The following is a 17,625-nucleotide window of genomic DNA, read 5'->3' on the forward strand; positions in this document are numbered from 1 at the left end:
ATACATCTTGTGTCTGAGCCGTTGTATTGCGTCTCCACTTTCTCTCCACTGACATGTTGCTTATTTGATTTCCTTATGGAGGGAATAACTACACTGTTTGTAGTTGACCATATTCCCAGTCACCTTGCCGTGGTTAAATGCGGTGGTTTGCTCTTTCAGATTAGCGCGAATACTGACATTTTTCCACTGTTTTTGGTTTAGGTAGGTTTTAATAGTTACAGTGGGAACACATCCCCTATACACTTCCTGATTAACTCAGTCACCATGTCCGTGTATGCGTCAAGGTTATTCTCAGATGCAACCCAGAACATATCCGAGTCCACGTAATCAAAACAATCTTGAAACATGGATTTGGATTGGTCAGACCAGCATTTTATTTATTTATTTTTTATTTTTATTTTACCTTTATTTAACCAGGTAGGCAAGTTGAGAACAAGTTCTCATTTACAATTGCGACCTGGCCAAGATAAAGCAAAGCAGTTCGACAGATACAACAACACAGAGTTACACATGGAGTAAAACAAACATACAGTCAATAATAAAGTATAAACAAGTCTATATACAATGTGAGCAAATGAGGTGAGAAGGGAGGTAAAGGCAAAAAAGGCCTTGGTGGCAAGGTAAATACAATATAGCAAGTAAAACACTGGAATGGTAGTTTTGCAATGGAAGAATGTGCAAAGTAGAAATAAAAATAATGGGGTGCAAAGGAGCAAAATAAATAAATAAATTAAATACAGTTGGGAAAGAGGTAGTTGATAGGGCTAAATTATAGGTGGGCTATGTACAGGTGCAGTAATCTGTGAGCTGCTCTGACAGTTGGTGCTTAAAGCTAGTGAGGGAGATAAGTGTTTCCAGTTTCAGAGATTTTTGTAGTTCGTTCCAGTCATTGGCAGCAGAGAACTGGAAAGAGAGGCGGCCAAAGAAATAATTGGTTTTTGGGGTGACTAGAGAGATATACCTGCTGGAGCGTGTGCTACAGGTGGGAGATGCTATGGTGACCAGCGAGCTGAGATAAGGGGGGACTTTACCTAGCAGGGTCTTGTAGATGACATGGAGCCAGTGGGTTTGGCGACGAGTATGAAGCGAGGGCCAGCCAACGAGAGCGTACAGGTCGCAATGGTGGGTAGTATATGGGGCTTTGGTGACAAAACGGATTGCACTGTGATAGACTGCATCCAATTTGTTGAGTAGGGTATTGGAGGCTATTTTGTAAATTACATCGCCAAAGTCGAGGATTGGTAGGATGGTCAGTTTTACAAGGGTATGTTTGGCAGCATGAGTGAAGGATGCTTTGTTGCGAAATAGGAAGCCAATTCTAGATTTAACTTTGGATTGGAGATGTTTGATATGGGTCTGGAAGGAGAGTTTACAGTCTAACCAGACACCTAAGTATTTGTAGTTGTCCACGTATTCTAAGTCAGAGCCGCAGGGAGGTGACCAAGAACCCGATGGTCACTCTGACAGAGCTCAATAGTTCCTCTGTGGAGATGGGAGAACCTTCCAGAAGGACAACCATCTCTGCAGCACTCCACCAATCAGGCTTTTATGGTAGTGGCCAGACAGCTTGAAGTTTGCCAAAAGGCACCTAAAGGACTTTCAGACCATGAGAAACAAGATTCTCTGGTCTGATGAAACCAAGATTAAACTATTTGGCCTGAATGCCAAGCGTCACGTCTGCTCAGGACCTCAGACTGGGGCGAAGGTTCACCTTCCAATAGGACGACAACTCTAAGCACATAGGTAAGACAACACAGTAGTGGCTTCAGGACAAGTCTCTGAATGTCCTTGAGTGGCGCAGCCAGAGCTGGACTTGTACCCGATCTAACATCTCTGGAGAGACCTAAAAATAGCTGCTGAGCTTTGCTCCCTATCCAAACTGACAGAGCTTGAGAGGATCTGTAACTCTCCAAATACAGGTGTGCCAAGCTTGTAGTGTCATACAGGATTTTGGAGACTGGCATAAAGGATTTTGGAGACAGGCGCAAGAATACACAGGGGTTTTTAATACACCCAAAACAAACACGTATACAAAACACTGGGCTGTATCCAGCCCTGCACAACAGCACAGACAGTAAAAATACCTATCCGAAGCAGTGTGTGTATCCCATAACCCGCCCCCCCCCCAAACAAATATATATATATAGTATTTTGAGGTCCCCTTTAAGGTAACTTACGGTCAATTCATAATTTTATTTTAACCACAGTCCCTTAGAAATCCTGAGTTAAATCACATGTCACAGAGCACAGCCCAGCCGCACTGCTGAGTCTGATTGTTTCCCTTAACGCCAGGAGTCATTTGACTGTGGCAGAAATATTAGGCTGCATTTTGTGTGTAGGGGGTCTGCTCTATACGGTAGTAATAGCTTATCTGTCAAACCTGCGTACACAGCACGTTGAACATTTAAACACTATAATGCAGGGTGGCAGGTAGCCAAATGGTAAAAGAGTTGGGCCAGTAACCAAAAGGTTGCTGGTTCAAATCCCAGAGCCTGCAAGGTAGAAAGATCTGCCCTTGAGCAAAGCAGTTAACCCCCAACAACAACTGCTCCCTGGGCACTGATGACCTGGATGCCGATTAAGGCAGCCCCCCACACCTCTCTTATTCAGAGGAGTTGAGTTAAATCAGAAGAAACATTTCAGTTGAATGCATTGTGGTGCCCCTCCTAATGTTTGTCTTTGGACTATGGCCATGTTGTGGCTCTGCAGTCCAACTGTCTATTAACATGAAGATCATTGCTGCTACTTGTCATTGAGTGGGTGATAATGTGAAAGGTTTACAGTATGTCCCAATCTGTCAAAATACTGACCACGTTAACGATTACAGATCAAAGATGAAAATAATGAATACCCAAGCAGGACAGAATACCACTGTGAGTCACAGAGCTATACAGTAGTGGCTTAAAAGCTATTTGTCATATTCTCTTTGACAGTGGTAAAGGCATTTCTTGCTCCTGTATTGCCTTCTAACATGCAGCGTACTGTGGTTGACGGACTCTAAATCTCGTGCTGCTTTTCGACTGTAACTCCAGTGGTACATTAGTGTATACACCTTTGTGTTCAACTAGGGAAATTGTATTTCCACAGCTTTGGCTGACAGTGAGGACTTGTGAAGAGCAGAATCAACCTTTGCCTAAACAAAACAGTTGCTCTATGAGAAGTTTTTAAAGTTCACAGTTAGCCATTGTTATGTAACTGACAGCTGAAAAGTACCGGTGTTCTGGCTTTGACTCGAAGTGAGAACAGGTCCACTGGTGAGACACAGGTGCTAGCCTGCGTAGATGGAAACAGAAAAGTCTAAATCTTTTGGGTATATTGTCCAGATGGGTGTCCAGATGGGATAGAGCAGTGTGTAGTGCGATGGTGATTGCACTGTCTGTGGATCTATTGGGGTGGTATTCCAATTGAAGTGGGTCTAGGGTGTATAGTAAGGTGGAGGTGATGTGATCCTTAACTAGCCTCTCAAAGCACTTCATAATGACAGAAGTGAGTTCTACTGGGCGATAGTGATTTAGTTCAGTTGCCATTGCTTTCTTGGGTATAGGAACAATGGTGGACATCTTGAAGCAAGTGAAGACAGCAGACTGGGATAGGGAGAGATTGAATGTCCGTAAACACTCTAGTCACCCGGTCTGCAGCCTTGTGAGAGTTAACACGCTTAAATGTCTTACTCACGCCGGCCACAGAGAAAGAGAGCCAAAAGTCAAAAAGTAGGTGGCAGTGTGTTATCCTCAAAGCGGGCAAAGAAGGTGTTTAGCTTGTCCGGTAGGAAGACGTCGGTGTTCGCAAAGTGGCTGGTTTTCCCTGCCACATACATCTTGTGTCTGAGCCGTTGTATTGCGTCTCCACTTTCTCTCCACTGACATGTTGCTTATTTGATTTCCTTATGGAGGGAATAACTACACTGTTTGTAGTTGACCATATTCCCAGTCACCTTGCCGTGGTTAAATGCGGTGGTTTGCTCTTTCAGATTAGCGCGAATACTGACATTTTTCCACTGTTTTTGGTTTAGGTAGGTTTTAATAGTTACAGTGGGAACACATCCCCTATACACTTCCTGATTAACTCAGTCACCATGTCCGTGTATGCGTCAAGGTTATTCTCAGATGCAACCCAGAACATATCCGAGTCCACGTAATCAAAACAATCTTGAAACATGGATTTGGATTGGTCAGACCAGCATTTTATTTATTTATTTTTTATTTTTATTTTACCTTTATTTAACCAGGTAGGCAAGTTGAGAACAAGTTCTCATTTACAATTGCGACCTGGCCAAGATAAAGCAAAGCAGTTCGACAGATACAACAACACAGAGTTACACATGGAGTAAAACAAACATACAGTCAATAATAAAGTATAAACAAGTCTATATACAATGTGAGCAAATGAGGTGAGAAGGGAGGTAAAGGCAAAAAAGGCCTTGGTGGCAAGGTAAATACAATATAGCAAGTAAAACACTGGAATGGTAGTTTTGCAATGGAAGAATGTGCAAAGTAGAAATAAAAATAATGGGGTGCAAAGGAGCAAAATAAATAAATAAATTAAATACAGTTGGGAAAGAGGTAGTTGATAGGGCTAAATTATAGGTGGGCTATGTACAGGTGCAGTAATCTGTGAGCTGCTCTGACAGTTGGTGCTTAAAGCTAGTGAGGGAGATAAGTGTTTCCAGTTTCAGAGATTTTTGTAGTTCGTTCCAGTCATTGGCAGCAGAGAACTGGAAAGAGAGGCGGCCAAAGAAATAATTGGTTTTTGGGGTGACTAGAGAGATATACCTGCTGGAGCGTGTGCTACAGGTGGGAGATGCTATGGTGACCAGCGAGCTGAGATAAGGGGGGACTTTACCTAGCAGGGTCTTGTAGATGACATGGAGCCAGTGGGTTTGGCGACGAGTATGAAGCGAGGGCCAGCCAACGAGAGCGTACAGGTCGCAATGGTGGGTAGTATATGGGGCTTTGGTGACAAAACGGATTGCACTGTGATAGACTGCATCCAATTTGTTGAGTAGGGTATTGGAGGCTATTTTGTAAATTACATCGCCAAAGTCGAGGATTGGTAGGATGGTCAGTTTTACAAGGGTATGTTTGGCAGCATGAGTGAAGGATGCTTTGTTGCGAAATAGGAAGCCAATTCTAGATTTAACTTTGGATTGGAGATGTTTGATATGGGTCTGGAAGGAGAGTTTACAGTCTAACCAGACACCTAAGTATTTGTAGTTGTCCACGTATTCTAAGTCAGAGCCGCAGGGAGGTGACCAAGAACCCGATGGTCACTCTGACAGAGCTCAATAGTTCCTCTGTGGAGATGGGAGAACCTTCCAGAAGGACAACCATCTCTGCAGCACTCCACCAATCAGGCTTTTATGGTAGTGGCCAGACAGCTTGAAGTTTGCCAAAAGGCACCTAAAGGACTTTCAGACCATGAGAAACAAGATTCTCTGGTCTGATGAAACCAAGATTAAACTATTTGGCCTGAATGCCAAGCGTCACGTCTGCTCAGGACCTCAGACTGGGGCGAAGGTTCACCTTCCAATAGGACGACAACTCTAAGCACATAGGTAAGACAACACAGTAGTGGCTTCAGGACAAGTCTCTGAATGTCCTTGAGTGGCGCAGCCAGAGCTGGACTTGTACCCGATCTAACATCTCTGGAGAGACCTAAAAATAGCTGCTGAGCTTTGCTCCCTATCCAAACTGACAGAGCTTGAGAGGATCTGTAACTCTCCAAATACAGGTGTGCCAAGCTTGTAGTGTCATACAGAAGAAGACTCAATGCTTTAATTGCTGCCAAAGGTGCTTCAACAAAGTACTGAGTAAACGGTCTGAATACTTATGTAAATGTGATATTTAAGTTTTTTATTTGAGATACATTTGCAAAAATGTCTAAAAACCTGTTTTTGCTTTGTCATTATGGAGTATTATGTGTAGATGGATGAGATAAATCAATTTAATCAATTTTAGAATAAGGCTGTAATGTAACAAAATGTAGAACAAGTCAAACGGTCTGAATAGTTTCTGAATGCACTGTGTGTGTATATATATATATATATGTGTGTATGTATGTGTGTGTGTGTGAATATATATTTATTATTATTATTATTATTATCATTATTATTATTATTATATATATATTTTTCTTCATTTATTATCAGTTATACTATTTTAATATTGATTACTGCACTGTTGGTTAGAACATGCAATTTTAGCATTTCGCCCTGACAATAAAACTTGAACTAGTTAAACTAGACTCAGACCAGATGGAATTTCACCTCAGTCCACCACGGTTCTGTACTGCCATCTAGATTTACAACTTCAGTCTTATCGATTTTCTTTCTCTCAGCGGCCCAGCAGCGTTTCATAGTAGATCTTTTACCTCAATAGAACCTGTGTAGCAGTGTTTCAGCCCAGCCACCTGCATCATATTCACAGTCAATCTTGTATCTTAATATATAATGTTTATACAGCTTCATGCACCTGGTTTTCTAAAACTTTACTATGTAATAACTGTATTATACTGTATCTTTCTCTTGTTCCATAAGCTTTGGCTAGGCTCTATAATGTGCATAATGTACACATGATTTTCCATTCTAGTCAGCTGAGAGGAATGCCAATGCCTGACTTAGCACATAAAGAAGATCATCTTTGATTGACTGTTCACTGTGAGTGCAGTGTGTGTGTGTGTGTGCGGTATGTGTGTACAGTGTGTTTGTGTGTGTGACATCTAGCCATCTGACCAGCTCTCCTCATTCTAGTGTCTAACTCCTGACGCGTGTTACTCTGTGTCTGGTGCTCTGGTCCATGACTCCCTCTGCTGCACGACACACTCAGTCAACAGGCAAACCAAATGAAAACTCAAACTTCTGACACCCGAGGAGAGTTTACGTTTTTACAGGTATAAACAGTGTTTGTGAGTCAAAATTTCATCCTTAATCTCCATCTCTTCAAAATGCTGGATTTAGAGAGAACGGCTCAGAAAGACAGTGGATGAGAAAGTGTGTATTTGCTTTTTTTAAATGGATTCTTTTCTCAGTTGTCTGAAGAAATATGAATTGTTATGAATGTATAAAAAACCTTAACAAAGATCTATTTTCATCAGCAGTATACTTGAGCATTATTATGATTAATACTGCATCTTTGTAGGAAGAGGTCTGACACGCTGACTGTTTGACTTTTGGGTTATATTGGGTAATAAGCAGGGCATTCTGAAATATCTGTTTCTGGAGGTCCTTCATAAAATCTCTTCTTGTGGTATTTTACTCTCTTTAAGTGAGCCTCATACATTTAAAAGAATGTCTCTCTGTTTCCAAACTGTTCCAATGGAAATAGCCCTGACTCGGCCTCTCACTGGAGCCTTGTTGGTGTTTGGACAGGGTATAAAAATGTGCTGGCAAGTTATGGATAGCGATAGCTCTGTATTTTGATACAGAACAGTAGAGCTGGTTGATGTCAGAGACAACTTTCTTCTCTCCTCACTTTGTTCCTTTGGTTTGAGTGCTGTGATTGACTATTTTCCTGTGCTGTAACACATTGTTGTTGAGTTTACGATAATATTCTCATAAAGCCACTGGATACCGTGGAATAAATCATCCATAACAATGGCCACATACAGTACATGCCTAAGTCATACTGCCAAGTGCAAGTATAGCATCACATTGCGTAATGCTGGTGTTTTTACGATGTTGATGTCATTTTTAGGCTTTCAATAAGAAAAATATAACTCTTCACAGTGTCAAAGTCCTCTAAAATTCTGAGCTCTGAAGAAAAAATCCAAATGTGTTTTTTCTCAGTCTTTCAATGAGCTTCCTCAGTCTCGTTACAGTAATTAAAAAATTGCAGCTATCCACAGTTTGAGAACTGATTACATGTTTTGTTCTTAATCATGAGATAGATTTAGACTGCAATCCATTAATGGTTTTGGTTTTTAAACTATTGTTTACACACCAAAACACATGTGCTTTTCTCCCACACATACTTGGCATTTCTTGCAATGTAGCCCAGTATTCCCATGTTTCTATATGTGGATGTTAGTCATGCATTTTTCACATGAGTATTTTCAATTAAGATACACTCACCTAGCCATTTGGTGAGAGAGAGTGTTTGGTAATTTCCAGATCATACATACTCTACTTGGGTACATAATAAACACACTTAGGTGCGTACTGAGGGCATTTATTTACTAAGCGTTTGCACATGTTAAAATGACCAGAATATCGTTCCTTCTCTTGACCCTTGTTTGTACTCCTGTCTGAAAACCACTGCTACAAAATTAACTTCACACCAGTGAAAATCTATACTATACCATGCTGTTAGTGTGTAGGAAGGACCTGCTGAGATCCTGCACTTCCACTCCAGAATGCATGCAAACTATATGTCCATATCAGCAAACTGAATGCCAGGGAGCTCTGTATCCATCTTCTGCCGGCGGGATGCGCTTCACAACAAATAATGTATTTTCCTGACAACCGCAGGCAGCTGACAGAGGTGCAGCTTCATCTCTGAAGCGGAGCGTTTGCTCCTCTCTGATTGGGCCATGCAGGGCATTAGATCATATTGCCATGTCTCTTCCACACGTCTTTTTAACTGTCAGTCACATACCCCATCTATCTCTGTTAGGACATGCTATTTTAACAGGACCTAAGGTCTACTTAAAAGGCTTTGAATAATCGTGGGGAAAAGGCAGTTCAGGCAGAAAAATAGAATTTGAACACCAAAAAGATGTGTGGGGGGAAAACGATGCGCAAAACCAGCCAAGCTAGTAATTTTATATTGTGCTTGCGTCATTTTTATATTGTGCTGGCATTATATTGTGCTAGCGTGGCGGGGGGGGGGGGTTGAACCCCTTAATTGAATCTCCACTCAAGTAAGACATTGCTTTTGAGGGGGAAGCTGTGCTTTGAGCTTATTTGAAATACAAAGACCAGACAAAAACACCTTTGGCCCATTTCCATACAAAATTTACCCCAGTGTTTTACCCAAAAGGCTCAGACTTTTCTGCTTCCATCTACGCAGGCCAGCATAAGTGTCTCACCAGTGGACCTGTTCTTACTTGGGGTCAAAGCCAGAACACTGGTACTTTTCTGAAATGGTCCACCCACACAGACAGTGTAGTGAAGAAGGCGCAAACTTTTATAGATGCACAATTGAGAGCATCCTGTGGGGTTATATCAACGCCTGATACAGCAGCTGTACCGCCCGCAACCGCAGGGCACTCCAGTGGGTGATGTGGTCTTCCATCACCAGGGGCACACTGCCTTCCTTCCAGGACACCTACAGCACCCGATGTCACAGGAAGGCCAAAAAGATCATCAAGGACATCAACCACACGAGTCACAGCCTGTTCACCCTGCTAACATCCAGAAGGCGAGGTCAATATAGCTCCATCAAAGCCGGGATGGAGAGACAGAAAAATAGCTTCTGTCTCAAGGCCATCAGACTGTTAAATAGCCATCAGTAGCCGGCTTTTTTTTTACATACTGTTTTACTGATTTCATATGTATATAAACTGTATTCTACTGTATTTAGTCAATCCCCCCAACATTATTAATTTATTAATTCCATTATTTTAATCTTATATTTGTGTGTATTGTTGTGAATTGTTCGACAGTACGTATTTACATAAGTATTGACACCCTTAGCTATGAGACTCGAAATTGAGCTCAGGTGCATTCTGTTTCCGTTGATCATCCTTGAAATGGCTCTACAACTTGTGTGGGAGTCCACCTGTGTTAAATTCAATTGATTGGACAGGCCTGTCTATATAAGGTCCCACTGTTGACAGCACATGTCAGAGCAGAAACCAAGCCATGAGGTCGAATAAATTGTCCGTAGAGCTCCAAGACTGGATTGTGTTGAGGCAGAGATCTGGGGATGGGTACTAAAACATTTCAGCAGCATTGAAAGTCCCCAAGAACACACTGGCCTCCATTATTCTTAAATGGAAGAAGTTTGGAACCACCAAGAATCTTCCTGAAGCCGGCCACCTGGCCACACTGAGCAATCGGGGGAGAAGGGCCTTGGTCAGGGAGGTGACCAAGAACATGTTGATCACTCTGACGGAGCTCTAGAGTTCCTCTGTGGAGATGGGAGAACCTTCCAGAAGGACAACCACCTCTGCAGCACTGCACCAATCTGGCCTTTATGGTAGAGTGGCCAGACGAAGCCACTCCTCAGTAAAAAGCACATGACAGCCAGCTTGGAGTTTGCTAAAAGGCATATAAAGACTCTCAGACCATGAGAAACAAGATTCTCTGGTCTGATGAAACCAAGATTGAACTCTTTGGCCTGAATGCAAAGCGTCACGTCTGGAGGAAACCTGGCACCATCCCTACAGTGAAGCAAGGTGGTGGCAGCATCATGCTGTGTGGATGTTTTTCAGAAGCAGGGACTGGGAGACTAGTCAGGATCAAGGGAAAGATGAATGGAGCAAAGTACAGAGAGATCCTTGATGAAAATCTGCTCCAAAGCACTCAGGACCTCAGACTGGGGCGATGGTTCACCTTCCAACAGGACACCGACCCTAAGCACACAGCCAAGACAACGCAGGAGTGGCTTCGAGACAAGTCTCTGAAAGTCCTTGAGTGGCCCAGCCAGAGTCCAGACTTGTACCTGATCGAACATCTTTGGAGAGACCTGAAAATAGCTGTGCAGCAACACTCCCCATCCAACCTGACAGAGCTTGAGGATCTGCAGAGAAGAATGGGAGAAACTCCCCAAATACAGGTGTGCCAAGGGTCTAGCATCATACCAAGGAAGCCTCAAGGCTGTAATCGTTGCCAAAGGTGCTTCAACAAAGTACTGAGTAAAGCGTCTGAATACTTACAGTATGTCAATTTATTCTTCCATTTTTTTTATTTTTATAAATTTGCAAACATTTCAAAAAATCTGTTTTTGCTTTGTCATTATTGGGTATTGTGTGTATATTGACAAGGAAAACATACTATTTAATCAATTTTAGAATAAGGCTGTAACCTAACAATATGTGGAAAAAGTCAAGGGGTCTGAATACTTTCTGAAGGCACTGTATAATTTTTGAGCATGCATCAACATATCAAATGCATTTCTAGATCCTCATATGGACCTCAGTCAAGAGCATATGCATTGCATGTGCTGAGAAAATATACTATATAGGCCTACTGTCAGTATTTGTCATCATATAGAGAAAATAAGATCCCAGGATATCTAATGAGTCAATATCCGGCCATACCAAAAATGATTTGTGCATGAAAGAAAAATGTGGATTTCATATTTGTAAAATTATTGAGCATGTGCTGAGAACTCAGAAATGCATAAGAAATCCCCCTTATTTACAGCGTTATATGTGATGTATACCGTCAGAATTTGTCAACACGAAGAGCGAAAAATCGATGTCACATATCTCAAAATATTGAATGAGTCCATATTCGGCCATAGGATATGTCTTCGTGTGATATTTGGAGTAATCCCAATATCATATATGTCTAAAGGACACATCTAGATTCAGAATTTATCAGGATATGGTGCATATCCATAAATCAAAAAAAATGGATTGGAAATGGTCTGTATTCTCTAGAATATCAAAAATGTGTCATGTAAAGACATTGACACGACTTCCACCGGAGGTGGCTCCTCTCCCTGTTCGGGAGGTGCTCGGCGGTTGTTGTTGCCGGTCTACTAGCTAGCTGCCACCGATCCATTTTTCTTTTGTGTCTGTCTGTTTTGTTTACACCTGTGTCCTATTAGTTAATTTCGGTGGGTTTATTAACCTTCGCTGTCTGCTAATTCTTTGTGGGGGATTATTTGCTGTTGTTGCTCTGTTAGGGGTGCTTGTTTGCGCCACAGGGTTTTGTTTTCTCACGGTCGTTGTACCGTTTGGACTGTAATTAGGAGTAGAGATTTCTCCTCCGAGTGTTACGTTATTTCCCTGTGTGTGGCGACTTCGTTGAGTGTGTTTCCCCACCTGTTGTTGTTGTTGTGTTGGGACTTTCAATAAACGATTGTGCTACTGGGACTTCATTGCTCTCCTGTTCCTGACTCCTGCACCTACCTCTTCTTAGGAGGCACCTAACAGACATCCCCTGATATAGACTCCTTTCACCCAGTGTTATTTACATATTGTAACTATCCCAACAGTGGTTTATGCATAGGTTCTTGAGGAACTCATACACTTGTGTAAACATTTCACATTTTAATAATTTAGCAGATGCTCTTATCCAGAGAAACTTACAGTAGTGAGTGCCAACATTTCCCTACTTTTTTTCCTACTGGTCCCCCATGGGAATCAAACACACAACCCTAACATTGCAAGCACCATGCTCTAGCAACTGAGCCACACGGGACCTACAGTAAGCCTCAATAAAGCTACAAAAGTGTCAGTGTTGATAAACCTTAACATGTGATAAAAATAAAACAGAACAGATGAACCGGAATAACATTCACTTTCATTGGTGGCCAAAAATAACTATCTAAAAGCCACGCCCCTACTGAGCCACGCCTCCAGTCTTCTGATCTGACCTGCTGGCTCATATCTCAATAACCCAGCATCAACAACCCAACCTTGCTCTTTTTAAAGAAAACAACCCAACAAGGTAACCCAATGCTTGCAACCCAGCAGTTGGGTCATCCAAACAACCCAGCATTTCTTAGAGTGTGCAAACATTGCATGTTCTATCTAATCCAATATAGCACCAATAAACTGCTCGCAATGTTAAGATAGCCTGTTGCTGTTGAGCCAGCATATCCGCGAGATCTAAGCCTACCCTGGTCAGTGACCAGATGACTGGCTCTATTACGCAGCCACTCACCCATGCAGGTTTACTGGCATCGGTTTCCTGACATTGATGCATGGGAGATGGCCCTCATTGCCCGCTTAAGTGCAAAGCGGCCTGGGGATGCCCCATACCAGGGTTTCTCTCTTTCCATTCCATTAACCTTTTACTGCAGTGGGCTAAATCAGGGTCACACAGAATGTTTCTTGGTAGTCTTAAACAAATCTACTTTGAAACCAAAGTATACACCTCACACACATTGTTATGGGCTTAAAAAAATAAGACACCTGTACCATGTCCGATATAAAGTTGAAATCTATTCAATTTGGAGTTTGCATCCCAATATTACATTTTATAAACATCACAGAAGACTGAAATATAACAAAACCTTTTGACATGGAAACACCAGATTTTCTGTGGGTTTTTCGAAATAATGTTTATTAATTATTAAATATAAATAACATTCCACCCATGAGGTGGATTTATAATGCTTACAGCTAGCTGTGCTGACCTCATGCCGGTGCACTGGGAAATAAGGGGTTCAGACAAGTGATACCAGATTACTAATGTTTTTCCAAAGTTACTACCTTAACAATTATTGCATGTTATGCAAAGCTATGGTGTGGATGTTTTTATGGTGAAATGAGTCATATAGGGGCGTTTATGTTAGATGTGTCTAAATGTAGACTTTGTCACTCCTCTATAGGCTCTATTCAGCTAAACCTACTACTACTAAAAAACCTTTAGCTACAGTACATGTGGAGTGTCCATACATAGCATACACCCCTTCTAATGCGATCAAACCATTCTAGATCAGCAATCCCCTCATCCATCCATCCATCCATTCATCAGTCAACCCTACACCTTACTTCTGGCTGAGTGATCACTAGGTGAGGGGAACCCCAGGTTACTGTACCCATACATAGATATCTGCTCCCATCATGCCCAATTGGATATGTCATGTCATTACTCACCACCAGGGGCCAATGGCTGGAAAGCAGCGGAATGCTATAAAAAAATGTTTTATCTCAGTGAGAGGAACGACCTCAAATGAGACTGTGTGCTCTGTGTGTTTTTTTTTCTCTCTCACTGTATTAGTGTGTGTGTGAAAGAGAGCGAGCAGAAAGAGTAAGAGTGTTTTGGTGTATATAGTGTGAGTGCTCTACATCCCTCAAGTATTTTTAGCATTGTTTTTTTGACAGCCCTCGGAGGAGAGGAATCTGTTTTCTAATTTGAGAGCTAGCGTTCGCAGCAAGAAAGTGTTCTCTCGTTTTCAGGCACTTCTTAGCTTCCTACAGTACATATGAGAGGATGCACTCTCTCTCTTCTTCTGCTCTGCTGTCCAGCCGCCTTCTCAGCAGGCTTCTAATTGTCCCAAGCAATAAATCACTCTCACTTCCCACTCGTTAAATATTTATTTCATGTGAATTAAGCCTTAGTTCCAAGGGTGGGAACACACCTGTGTGTGGGGGGGGGGATCCACACCAGAAGTGAGAAACCTTGTTCCCACAAGATGCCGTGATACGTTCACTATTTAATTTAAACTTTTAACTTGCTAATGCAGGACCTATGAACATCTCCCACTCACAGGAAAGAAAATGTTCAAATCTTCTGTACCTACTGGCAAAGAGATCTACACGGCATATTAAATAAAATAACTCCTTTTGGTTTTGTCAATTCATATCTTATCTAATATTTTCTCTCTCTCTCTTTCTCTCCCTCTCCCTCCCTCCCATCCTTCCCTGTCCTGCAGATCCCAGTCATGACGGGGGCCTTCATGGACTCCTCACCCAATGACAACTACAGTGCCGACCACTCGCTCTTCAATTCCTCAGCCAGTGTCCACGCCGCCTCTGCGGCGACCTCATCCCAGACCCAGCAGGACGACCAGTCCTCGTCCAGTGATGCCATCTGGCTCTGGATTGCCATCATCGCTACTATCGGCAACATTGTGGTGGTGGGAGTGGTCTACGCATTCACCTTCTGATCCATCTTGCCTTCCTGTCCACCAAGCCAAAAATGAGTGAGCTTCCCCATGGGGGAACGTGATAAAAGGCAAAGGATAAATATCACATAATGAAAAGGGCTCCGGGATGCAAACGCTGACTGTGGTGGGGGGTTTCTTTAGTTGAAGCTTCAGCAACATTCACTTTCAATAAAAAAAATTCAATGTTTCAGGATAGGAACAATATACCAGTACACACACGTTCAACTGAAGTCTGAATGGTATTTTCAACTTTAGTCGCCTAACTTTCAGTAGACATCACACTCCTGGATGTTGTTGTGTTGCATTGTGGTACTGAGGGCGATAAGATACGGGATGAACCGGACCATCTTAAATGTCCCCCAGATAGATGAGAGGCAATTACGAGGAGTGCTGCTTAATTATTTGGATGAACAGAGACGTGAATCTTAAAACATTTAAGTGATGCTGGGAATACTTCTGCATTAGCCATGGGCTCAGGTTCTTACAGTCCATTATCTGTTCTGACAAAAGAACGCTTCTCAGTTTCTATAGCAATGCCACACCAGTTTATGGTCCAATAAAGGAAATCACTCCACCATCTAATTTACTCTGCTAAATCTGCATCTGAAACATGATTTATTACACCACAGAACATCTATCATTGACATTTCACTTTTTTATAACAAACCTCTCACAGAGACATTAAAGTATATGACCAAGGTAGACCTGAAAGATATAAGCACACTTTACATGAGCAGAAATAATGTACAGCTTTAGGTTGTCATAGCCTAATTGTTATTTAGCTACCCTCTTTGGAGTCTTCATGTGCTGTATAAGCTAAATAAGCTGTGTTCTATCAAGCTGGTCTCTTTAAATGTAGAACTGTTCAGTGAATTTGCTTTTTGCTGCCATAGGGTCCAGGGCCAGTTGAGAATATTAACAGTTCTCTTTTCAAGACATTAGCGAGGCCCCTGGTGTCACCACAGTGGGTGTTCTCAAGTCCCCAACTCTCTCTCCAAATCCATGTACATTGATGTCAGGGGTGATCATTTCTTAAGGCTGTCACAGTGGCAGTGCTATGAGCTTTATTATTGAGCTTAATTATTGACTGCTTTCTGTCTAGAAAGGAACTGAAAAGAACCGCCAAGGTTGGTAAATGTGATGGATTGATAAAAACATGTTTAATCTCAGCCCCAAAGCGTTCTGTTCAGCTGAAAAGAGCTGAAACAGGAAAGATCCGCTCCCTTTTTGATTGGAATTTGTCTTCTCTCTAGGAGACCGTTGTTCTTGAATGTTGGCTGGCTTGCCCTAACAGCTGCAATTGTATCAGTGATAAATCAATTTGGTCCAAGTTCACCATTACAATAATTAGGTGGGTGCTTACATTTGTCCTACACCACACGTACAAGTGCAAAGTGAAAATGTGTTTTTTGCACATCCCACTCCCCTCAGAGTGGAGCAGAGCCAGAAATCAGACATTATTGACAGCAACCCTGGAGCAATTAGGGTTAAGTGCCTTGCTCAAGGGCACATCAACAGATTTTTAACCAAGTCAGCTCGGTAATTGAACTGGCCCAACACTCCTAACAGCTAGGCTACCTGCCGCCAGTGAGTTATTATATCAGACACATTATATAATGATTTATGAATAGCTTTGCACATGCATTGCTGAAGTCAATAGAAATGTTCTTGTGTATACATCCCCCGGTCTTGAGTTGATGCAGAGAGTCAACATTGATTCCATCAACCTTTTTGACGTATTTTTACGATTATATGATATATGACTTTAAGTTACAGGGCATCATCTAGCGATAAGCTAGAAAGAGAGTAGGGGCTGTTTGTATTCAATGACGTTTCTTATGTGACCTTGATAAAATAATAATTTGTAGTAAGACTATCTAGAAGGTTGTAGAGGGTTTCTCATGTCTTGGTATATGTATACACTGTACATATTGGTATTTACAGTATAACATACAGTAAGTACTTACTTACATTAACCAATTACAATAGAATTTCCAGCAAATTGTATTATTTAAATCCCCAATAAGAGGTCAAATGTGTAAGTGTGTAGCAATGTAGTAATTCAAATACACATTCTTTTTTGTATGAAAATGTATTCCATTAAAGTTTCAGGATTGCTGTGTTTGTCTACATAAATACTTATTGTGTGAAAAATGTCCCATTCAATCCAACAGGGAAATGCATCAGAAGTTTTACTTTAAACTGTACAGTGGGACACGTGTACATTGTGAAAGTGTTAAACGTAACACTTTCTGAGCTAAATGTGCACTTGGGGGAAAAGTCTGAAATCTCACCATAAGACTTAACCTATGCACAACACAATATATCACATGAGTAGAAATGGACCTTTTCAGTTTGTGAGACAAGCTCCTCGCACTGCTTCCTACTGAAGGTACAGTACCTGTCAAAAGTTTGTGAAAGGTGTGTCTGGTACTGTATATGACTGGTACTGTATATGCACTGGCATTGATTACTAGTGGATGATGTGCTGATACAAGACAAGCATTGTACCATCACTCACTCTGACACAGGCACAGGTTGTACATATCTCTGTCTGGATGTGAGCCGATGTCATTCCTTCACTGAAACCAGGAGAAGCCTCATTTTACTTTTGAGATTTAAGAAGGCTTCTGAAGTTTGTAATTTCCACTTTGAAATGTCAGACTTGACTTTTCCTTCCGGAAAAAGTATTAACCCCTACAAAAAAATGTCCATTAATTACAATCCACATAATAATTCACATGTTCTATTGCTGCAGGGTTATTTTCCTGTTGCAGCAAACTGTATCAAATTAACATCCTACACCTGTAGAGTCCACTACCAGTGTTGCTGCTGCCCTGACACACGTGCAACTCCCGACTGAAGAAAGGATTGAGTTGAGTTGGAGGGTCATTGATTC

The 17,625-nt window shown here is 41.7% G+C and overlaps 1 protein-coding gene across 1 annotated transcript in view; it reads left to right on the plus strand.

Annotated features, from left to right (window-relative positions):
* The window catches only part of LOC110497748 (uncharacterized protein C14orf132-like), a 45,357-nt gene extending 28,507 nt beyond the window's left edge, over nucleotides 1–16,850 (plus strand). The window contains exon 2 of the mRNA XM_021574079.3: nucleotides 14,493–16,850. Within this exon, the coding sequence (XP_021429754.1) occupies nucleotides 14,493–14,726 (234 nt within the window). The 3' untranslated portion in view covers nucleotides 14,727–16,850. The remainder of the gene's footprint in view (nucleotides 1–14,492) is intronic.
* The last annotated feature ends 775 nt before the right edge of the window (nucleotides 16,851–17,625 follow it).

Source organism: Oncorhynchus mykiss, chromosome 19 (genome assembly GCF_057628025.1).
Source record: "Oncorhynchus mykiss isolate SJ-2025 chromosome 19, ASM5762802v1, whole genome shotgun sequence".
Lineage (NCBI taxonomy): Eukaryota > Metazoa > Chordata > Actinopteri > Salmoniformes > Salmonidae > Oncorhynchus > Oncorhynchus mykiss.